Raw genomic sequence first — 10,408 nt, forward strand, 5'->3', positions numbered from 1 at the left:
TCACCCAGGGAAAGAAAGAAGGGGATCCTCTTGATGAACCCTCTTCGTGAGACTAGCCTTGCTTGCACGCAGATCGTCTTCTCGAAATAACTTACTACCCCATCACCTTTTTTCAATACACTAGGTAATCGCCTGTGCGTTGCAACGGAACATGTATATTCCGGTGATTCCACATTAATCATGTTAATATGCCTTTAAAATTCTCATGCACATCCGACGACAATTGCACTACATATCAATTAAAAATATTGCTCTTTCAAATTTCAAGCTAACAATAATGTGTATAAATAATTTTTTAGTGTGACAAAATCAAAGATGATTAGCTTGCTTTCTAAGTTTCTCACTTTGTTGTGCCGTGTTTGCTTGTCGCCGTCTCTTTCGACCTGTTCAGGAATAACTTTTTTATTACAGCGTACTTTACATGGCCATAAATGCATGCATATTCAGAGTTCCAATCATGGACACCAATTCTTTTCAGCCGCTGAACCACATCAACCTCGCTTTCTCTGATGATAACACCTTCTGTAACCAAATCAACATATTTCGGCTGATTATACAGTAATGATCCCTTTGAAACGTGGTGCACACATAATAAGTCCAAAACATGTGGGATATTCCTTGAGTAAAGTACCAATCCTAGTGTTGAGACCGATCTGTAGTTGGACCCAAGAGGTGTAGAATTTCTTCTGCAAATGTCTGGAATATATAAAGTTACACGGTTTACTTATATGCTTACTCCAAATATCTTTTGTACTTGTTGATCATCACATGCAAACACACTAAACTAACATCGATTCGGCCACAGCCTTTTGCCCATGCGTGGTCAGAACTCACAACTGAATGGTGAAGCATGTGCTTGGAATCCTAACATTGACATACAAATAATTAACTTTGGTAAAAGCTTAGCCTTGAAACTTCAAAAGCTTAATAAAAATGACAAGACCTTCAATCACCAGACCACCAGATGCCCAGTTCTCAAAACGCTGCTAGTTTCTAGGTTTACCTGCTGGAGTGAAACTACGGTTTTTTTCTCTGATGGTAGTTTTGAAGTCTTGACAAAAAGTAAACCGTGTAACTTTATCGTTTGTAACTATGGTGGGTCGTTTGTAACTTTATCATTGACATCTATCAGGTCGCACTGCAACTAGCCCACTCAACCCCAACACTACCAACTACTAAAATTCAAAAGTTCTAATCTGAACTACGGGAGGGGCTCTCCGCGGCGACTCCAACGCCGAACACGCTGGGAGTTAATGGTCCACGACCCCAAGGAGAACACACTGGTAATGAGGTAACTATTGGAGGTAGCGGGAGTATCCAAAAAATCTTCAAAGCTTAATCATCAAAGAAGTAGAAGAAGAAACATAAAAGATGAGATTCTCAACCTGGAAACGAAGGCATCGCTCCAGTCCGACGTTACCTACTCCCTCTGCCGATATTGCCCTCATGCCCTGGCCGCCACCTGATCTACCATGATGCCACACAAGAGATAAAACGAGATGGGGGAGGATAGGGTTTGGTCGGTGGACTCTTTTGCGTCGCGGGTGAGACGGGAGAGAGCTAGAGGGAAGGATCAGGGGACGTAAAGGAAACATAAGCAAATTTGGTAAGAGGCCGCAGAGGGAATGCATCCCTATTTTTTTGGGGAGAATTTATTGATCAATGACCTTGCGAGGTGGGAGAAAAACCGGGCGATTTTCAGGCGATGTGGGGGAGTGGTGGACGAAAACGTTTGACGTAAGAGGGGAGACGGAACCTTACATCTCTTTTAGGTAGTAGAGAATACAAAAATAGCCATTAATAACGCATGAAAAATGTTGATTACTTTCGTCGTAGACCATATGAAAATAGACAACAAAGGGAGCAAACCTGGCTTCCTATAGCGGATGGCCCACCTGTCAGCTTAGAGCGGGGTACCCCACCTCTGCCCTGTGCACACCTCTCGCGGGCGTATTGGTTGGTGGTACCCCATATTATTTGACCCTTCGTGTTAAGAATTCACAACTCGGCCATTCTCTCCGTCCCCCATCTTCTTTCTTTCTTGCGCAAAAGGAAAGGAGAGGAGAATTTGGAATCTCCATACCATTTTTTCTTCCTAACAGAAAATCGAGGCGAGGAGGAGTCCGCGTCCGCGAGATGGCGATGGCGAGCTTGGCGAGGAGGCGCGCGGCGGAGGCGGTGCTGTTGCGGCGGCCCCACGCGGCGGCGTGGGCGTCCGCGTGCCGGGGGTACGCCGCGTCGGGGGAGGAGAGTGACGTCGTCGTGATCGGCGGCGGGCCCGGCGGGTACGTGGCGGCCATCAAGGCGGCGCAGCTCGGCCTTAAGACCACCTGCATCGAGAAGAGGGGCGCGCTCGGGGGGACCTGCCTCAACGTCGGCTGCATCCCGTCCAAGGTATCCATCTATCGCCGCCGCCCCTCCTCCCATCTCCCCCTTCCCTTCTCGATATGCGATCCGGATGGATGCGTTCGTGCTGCTGTGGATAGCCCGGAGGTCGTAGATCCGTACACATCGTACCACGATTTTGGCGCTAGGGTTTGCGGGGCGCAGGCCTATAGGCTGTAATAAGTTGTCGATCTGGTACAACTAGAAGGGTACGGAAGTTTACCCTTAACCATTTAATTTGGGCGTCGAGTTGTTGACTTTGTTCTAGATTGTTTATTTTTTGTGTGATTACTGATTACGTTGTGCAGTTTCCCAGTTTCCATGGCGAGAAATGTAGCTAGGGGTTTGCCTTGGGGCTGATGAGATACGAGGCCATTGCCAGTACTCATCAGCGGGTGAATTGCAGAATTGAACGTCTGATTTAGTTCTGTACCTGCTGTTGCTTGTGTGGTTTATGGAAAGGTTGTGCTGTATATCTTGTTTAGATATCAGTTTGTTTAGCTTTGTCAAGGGCTTCAGGACGATGCACACTTGGGGTATATATGTGTTAGAAGTAGGGGACAGCTCTAGTTGGCGTACCAATTTTTTGAGCTTTTAGACCAACGGGTGTGCGTTTTTGTTGTTTGTTGATTTCTCATATGCCAACTTGGTACAACTTTAAGCATTTGTTTGTTTACTCTGATGAGAATAACACGGTGTGTGAATATTAGATAGAACTCAACTAGACCATTGGTTGTTTTGTATAAATAATATTTCTCTATGTAATGAGTTTGTTTATGTAGTTATTTTATAGCTTGTTATATGCTTGTTCTGCTAGTCTGCATAAGTATAGTTTTTCCAGCTTCTTCATTAGCTAATGCGCCATACCATTTGTAGAGCATTGTATGGTTGATGGTTATCAATGTGGGCTTGCCGATAGCGCTGTTGGTTTACACACTTGCCTCTGGGGTCTGCACCTCCATATTACTACTGGTTGAAAGCAGGTCTGGCAGGGCATATAGGGTGGCTTCAACTGACCTGATAAAAGAAAATAGCTGCAGCGTTTTCTGATGCTCAAATAAATTTAGAAGCCAGGAAAGATAATGGTTACAGTTTTTTTTTCTGAAGTTAAAGTAAATTGAACCTTGGGGGTGGATCATGAACCTCAAAAGTTGATTTCTAATGTTGCCATATTCATCCAATGCAATACCACTTGTTTATACTTTTCTCTATTCACAGGCTAAAAAAATATTAACTGAGTTAGTAATTTCCTTGAAGAGAGGCTAGTTTTCAAGTTCAAGCAATTTGGTATTTTTGAGAGCTCGAGCTTTCTGGCTTAGTTTCTGCCTTCTATTCTTCTATGGAGAAGTTTCCGTCTTCTGTACTTTTTTTTTTAATATAGAAGGGGTGCCCCCTGGCTCCACTTTATTAAAATGAATCTGTAGTTATTACTTGCTCTAGCTTCTCAATGATGTTAGACAGACAATCTTTGCTCAAATAGAGCCTTCAGATCTTGTCCTGACTCTTGATAGTGCTCATATTCAATTAAGGATCACCTGCAAGTTTATGTGCATTGAAACACCAATACTGATTTGTAGTTATTTTTAGTTGCCCAGCTCAGCGAGTCTTTTTGCTAATTCTAGCTTGGTCATCTTCTTGGGTGGTGTGGTTTCCAGATTATCTTTATTATGTATTGTCACCTGTTTATGTGAAACTTATCTGTAAACCTTGGCGAAGCCAGATAAATACACTGGGAGGTGGTTCCTCAAGCTGCTGCAAAATCTGTTGTGTTTCTGTTTTTTTTTTGCTTGTTGTAACTTTCGAAGCTAGCTGCTGAAAATCTACAGAACTGCAAATATGTTGTTTGTTCATAGTATTTTGATCTATTTGTGTTCCTTCTTGAACATTCCAGGCTCTTCTGCACTCGTCGCATATGTACCATGAGGCAAAGTCTTCTTTTGCACACCATGGCGTCAAGTTCTCCAATCTGGAGGTAGATCTGCCTGCAATGATGGCTCAGAAAGACAAGGCTGTTTCTGGGCTTACAAAGGGCATTGAAGGCCTGTTCAAGAAGAACAAGGTTGAGTATGTTAAAGGGTTTGGGAAGCTTGTCTCTCCGTCAGAGGTATCTGTGGATTTAGTTGATGGTGGTAGCACTATCGTCAAAGGGAAGAATATAATTGTCGCCACTGGCTCAGATGTGAAATCGCTCCCTGGAGTTACAATTGATGAGAAGAAGATTGTGTCATCTACTGGGGCTCTTGCACTTACAGAAATACCAAAGAAGCTGGTGGTCATTGGAGCTGGATACATAGGTCTAGAGATGGGTTCTGTCTGGAACAGGCTAGGGTCTGAAGTGACTGTGGTTGAATTTGCCCCTGATATTGTCCCATCAATGGATGGAGAGATAAGGAAGCAGTTTCAGCGTATGCTAGAGAAGCAAAAGTTTAAGTTCATGCTCAAGACAAAGGTAGTTGGGGTCGATACCTCTGGAAGTGGTGTCAAGTTAACTGTGGAGCCTGCAGCTGGTGGAGAGCAGACTGTCATTGAGGCTGATGTTGTCCTTGTATCTGCTGGCAGAGTCCCATACACTGCTGGTATTGGGTTGGACGCCATTGGTGTTGAGACAGACAAGGGCGGAAGGATCCTTGTCGACAATCGCTTTATGACAAATGTTAAGGGCGTATACGCGATTGGAGATGCGATACCTGGACCGATGCTTGCACACAAGGCTGAGGAGGATGGTGTTGCATGTGTTGAATTTATCGCGGGGAAGGAGGGCCATGTTGACTATGACACTGTACCTGGCGTGGTGTACACGCACCCAGAGGTGGCCTCCGTTGGCAAGACGGAGGAACAGGTCAAGGCATCTGGTGTAGCCTACCAGGTTGGGAAGTTCCCCCTGCTGGCAAACAGTCGGGCGAAGGCAATTGATGATGCCGAAGGGATGGTGAAGGTGATATCTGAGAAGGAAACTGACAGAATCCTCGGCGTACACATAATGTCCCCTGGCGCGGGCGAGATCATCCACGAGGCTGTGCTTGCACTTCAGTATGGAGCATCCAGCGAGGACATTGCCCGTACGTGCCACGCGCATCCGACAGTGAGTGAGGCCCTGAAGGAGGCGTGCATGAACACCTACGACAAGGCGATCCACATGTGATTTCTGATATGAGTTCAGCTGCCAGCTTGAAACAATTGGCAAGTTTTTGAAATAATTTTGAATCGATGCGTTCTAGAAACATCAATTTTTCTTTTTTGTTGTGAGCTTGTTTCGTATGCGGAACTGTGAATTGCGACCTTCGCTGCAGATTGTAGTTACATGATGCTAAATTCCCTTTCCTTGCTGTGGCCGCATGTTTCCATACTCCTAAATAATGTGCGAAACTGGTGTCGATGTTATTAGAGCTTCTGTTTGAGTTGATACCTGGGAGAGGAAATATTATGTTGCCATTTCAGTGCATTTTTCCGCACCTTAAACTTTAGGCCGTGCTTGGTATGGTTGTATTTTAATACAGGTGTATTTAACTTCCGGGTGTAACTTACAGGCGAAGAGCTATTTCCAGCCTGAAACCAAAACGACCGTCGAAGGTCCGTATATTTTACAACTGTATCTAGAAGGAAAACGACAATCCAAACGGGGCCTTAGGCTCTGTTTGGAATGTCGTTTCTACTTTGAATACACTTGTAAAAGTTACAGGCCACCGGCCGTCGTTTTCGTTTCCACCTGCAAATCACTACTGGCCGGTAAGATACACTCGTAAGAAAAATACACCTGTATTTATTTACACCGATTCCAAGCGCGGCCTTAGTGTCTTTGCATCTATGTGGCGCTATCTTACAGGCCATATTGCACGCGATCTTCCTTACGCTCTTGTCTGCAGTTCAGACTTTGTGATGTAGTAACTGTTGAAAACAGGATGCTGTTTTTTTTTTTGATCTTGAAAACAGGATGCTGTTGGAAGACAGGGATGCGAATGTTTCCGACTTCTGATATGTGTTTCGTTGCTGCAAAACTACCGGAGTGTTGAGGTAGCAGTGACGGACCTATTCGATTGTATCTGGGCCTCTCCTACGTGCAACTTCAATGGGACGATTCATTTCGTCCGCCGCCGTCTGTTTGAGTTGACGCGGACAGAAAAGTCAGCCCAACGCGTCGACCCAAACGAACGCGCTTCTGTTCGGACGCCTAGCGACCCATTCTCGGCTCATTTTTGAGCCGGATTTACGTCGGCGCAGACACAAGCCAGACGAGCGCACGCTCGTCCTTTTTCCTTTCTGGGCTCGCTGGTCGGTGGCACATTGGCCTCCTCCCTCACCTCCAACCAACAACAACCCTTGCCCGCCTCCTTCATCGCTGATGCCACCGTCCATTTTTGCTGGTGACTCTGCCAGCTGTCGCCGCCTACACATCCGCCCAGCAACGCCGCTCACTCCCCCCGTCGCCCGCCACCGCCGTCTTGCCGCCGAGGAGCAAATTGTTTCCCACCGCCGCTCCCCCCCCCCGCACAGCCGCCCGCGACCAAGAGGCCGCCTCGCCGCCCCGGCCAGATCCTCACCGGCTCGCTCGTCGGACGCCGACCCACTCGTCGAACGCCGGCAGGGCAGCTAGCTGGTCCGTGTGCGCCGCGACTCCCCTCGCCGTCCGTCTTCTTCGTCGACACCCGCAAGCTGTTCGACAGTTTGCCAATGTACGAAAATGGACTCCGCTGACGAGTTCTTTTTCCACAATTTCCTTCGCGACTTCGACGATTCGTCGTCCGACGAGGAGGAGGAGATATTGGCTGCCGTGTTGGTCCATCACCACCTCAACAGCCAGCGGCCGTTGTTCCGTGGCTCCATCCCGGGCCACCTTCCGGCATTGAATCGCAACCGAGAGAGCGGACATTTCCTTCTTTGGAAGGACTACTTTGATACAACAAACCCGTTGTTCAAACATCAAAAATTCCACCGCCGTTTCCGTATGAAGAGGCATCTTTTCAACCATATTAGAGAGGGGATGGTCGGCTATGATGACTATTTCAAGTGCAAAGAGGATGCCGTCGGCAAGATCGGTTTCTCCTCTTATCAGAAATGCACTGCCGCCATCCGAATGCTTGCATACAGAGTGCCCGGTGATCTCATTGATGAGTACGTCTGTATGAGTGAGTCTACATGCCTAGAGTCCCTGTATAAGTCCTGCAAGGCTGTTATTGCTGTGTTTGGCCCTGAGTACTTGAGAGAGCCGACAGCTGAAGATACAACCCGTTTGTTGGCGATGAATGCCAGAAGGGGCTTCCCAGGGATGCTTGGCAGCATAGACTGCATGCACTGGGAGTGGAAGAACTGTCATTCTGCTTGGCAAGAGCAGTATAAGGGACATGTTAGGGCTTGCACTGTCATATTAGAGGCCGTGACGTCTCAAGATCTCTGGATCTGGCACTCTTTCTTTGTCATGGTTGGATCACACAATGATATCAACGTGCTTCAGCGCTCGCCGGTGTTTTCTAGGCTTGCCGAAGGCAATAGCCCACCGGTGAAGTTTACTGTCAACGACCACAACTACGACAAATGATACTACTTGGGTGACGGTATTTATCCTCGGTAGACCATTATTGTCAAGACAATACCCAACCCTGTCGGAGAGAAGAGGAAAAGATTTGCCCAAGAGCAAGAGAGTGCTAGGAAGGATGTCGAGCGTGCCTTTGGTGTTTTGCAATCTCGATGGGGCATCGTTCGGTATCCTGCTAATACCTGGAGCACGCAGAAACTGTGGGTGGTGATGACTGCTTGTGTGATCATGCACAATATGACCGTAGAAGACGAGCGCCCGGAACGTCTGTACGATCAAGGGTTTCGGTTTCAGGGTTAGAATGTTGTGCCTGAGTATGGAGTAGCGGCAACATTTGAACAGTTCACCAATTTCATGAAGACATGCGTGATTGGGAAACTCACGTGCAGCTGCAAAATGATTTGGTTGAGCATATATGGGCTCATGTTGGCAACCAATAAATGTATCTTCTTTTATTCGTTTGCAAAATTATGTGAAACATTTTTATTTGTATCCTGCTTATAAAATTATAATATTTTATTCGATAAACTATGTTATCTGACAATATGTTTGAATGCAAATCAATGTAATATTGGAAGGCCAGCCGGTCACGCCGGCACATATGGATCGACGCGTTGAGCGCGCTGCTGACTCAAATCTAAAAGAGGACGGACGCCGGGCGGGCGACCGACCTAAACGGACAAAATGCGGACGAAATCACCGTCCATTTGGGTCGGCCCGTTAGAGTTGCTCAGCGGGCCCACTGTTCCTGGCTCCAGGCCGGGGAGACCAATACTTCTTTCCTGCGCGTTCGGGCGGCGCAGAGAAAGCAACGCACCAGAATCACTTCCCTTCAGGTGGAAGGCGCTGAAATTTCGGATCAGGCAGCCATGGCTGATTCCATCCATGAGTTCTTCACTAGGGCGCTGGGTACCCCTGACCATAGGGCTTTCTCCATAAACCTTGACGCCCTCGACCAGTGCTCGTTCGACCTTTCCGCCCTCGACTTGCCATTCTCTGAGGACGAGATATGGGTCGCGATCAAATCTCTGCCGTCTGGCAAGGCCCCTGGCCCGGATGGGTATTCTTCGGAGTTTCTTTGCTCCTGCTGGGACATCATCAAGCATGACATCTATGCAGTCTTCCACAAGCTCTACTCCCTCAACGGTTGTGGCTTCCAAAAGCTCAATGAGGCCTTCGTTACTCTGCTCCCTAAGCGGCCCGATGCGGCGTCCATTGCCGACTACCGTCCCATCAGCCTCATTCACCTCATTGCCAAGTTGGTGGCAAAGGTCCTATCTCTGCGCCTAGCACCACGACTCTGCGAGATGGTTTCGACAAACCAGAGTGCATTCATTGCTGGGCGATGCATACACAACAATTTTTTGCTCGTCCAGCAAACGGCCCGGCGCCTCCATAACCTCAAGCTTGCTCGCGTGATGCTCAAGCTCGACATCGCGCGCGCCTTCGACTCGGTTTCCTGGCCCTTCCTCCTGGACATATTGCACCACCTCGGGTTCGGACCACGCTGGAGGGAGTGGGTCTCCATCCTTCTTGGCACGGCAAGTACGCGGATGCTGCTCAACGGCTGTCCTGGGCCGCCTGTCACTCACCGCAAGGGGCTCCGGCAGGGCGATCCGGTTTCTCCCATGTTATTTGTCCTGGTGATCGACGTCTTCGACCGACTCCTTCAGCGTGCCGTCGCTGCCGGCATCCTCATGCGCCTTACTCCGCGCCACATGGCCTCTAGCATCTCCCTGTATGCCGACAACGTGGTCGTTTTTTGTCACCCCACGGTGCATGAGCTGGCGGTGGTGCGCGAGCTCCTTCGGGTCTATGGCGTCGCCTCTGGTCTGCACACCAATTTTGCCAAGTGTTCGGCCACACCCATTCATTGCTCTGCGGATGTTCGCAGCGCGATCGTCGGTGGCCTAGAGTGCCCGATCATGCATTTCCCAACCAAGTACCTTGGGCTTCCCCTCTCCATCAGGAAGGTTTCTTCCTCTGCGTTGCAACCCTTCATCGACAAGCTCGAGCGGAAACTTTCGCCGTGGTGGGGATCCATGCTTTCGAGGGGCGAGAGGCTTGCCCTGGCCCGGCATGTTCTGGGCGCCATGCCACTTCATATTCTCATGGCGATGGCTATTACCCCTCCCATCCTGAAGCAGCTCAATTGCCTGGTACGCTCCTTTCTTTGGCGTGGGCAAAAAGAGGCCAATGGTGGCCATTGCCTTGTAAATTGGGCTACTGTTTGCCGCCCGATCTCTCTTGGCGGCCTGGGCATCCCGGACTTTCAGCGGGCCGGCATCGCCTTGCGGTCCAGATGGTTGTGGCTCCAATCCACCAATCCCTCACGTCCATGGCATCACCTGCATATGCCCAGCAGCCCCGAGGTTCAGGCTATTTTCAGGGCCTGCATGTCCTGGACCCTTGGTGACGGCCGTTCTTGCAAGTTTTGGGTGGATCACTGGCTCGACGACAACTCTATTCAGGAGACTGCATCGTTGATTTTCC

At 48.6% G+C, this 10,408-nt stretch overlaps 1 protein-coding gene across 1 annotated transcript; it reads left to right on the top strand.

Annotated features, from left to right (window-relative positions):
- The first annotated feature begins 1,990 nt into the window (after nt 1–1,990).
- LOC119366632 (leghemoglobin reductase-like) lies at nt 1,991–5,822 on the top strand. The gene is made up of 2 exons (XM_037632400.1): nt 1,991–2,394; nt 4,277–5,822. Exons 1-2 carry the CDS (start codon nt 2,137–2,139, stop codon nt 5,525–5,527), a joined length of 1,509 nt encoding a protein of 502 aa, XP_037488297.1. The 5' UTR covers nt 1,991–2,136; the 3' UTR covers nt 5,528–5,822.
- Nucleotides 5,823–10,408: the final 4,586 nt, after the last annotated feature.

This window comes from Triticum dicoccoides, chromosome 1A, assembly GCF_002162155.2.
Source record: "Triticum dicoccoides isolate Atlit2015 ecotype Zavitan chromosome 1A, WEW_v2.0, whole genome shotgun sequence".
In the NCBI taxonomy this organism is placed as follows: domain Eukaryota; kingdom Viridiplantae; phylum Streptophyta; class Magnoliopsida; order Poales; family Poaceae; genus Triticum; species Triticum dicoccoides.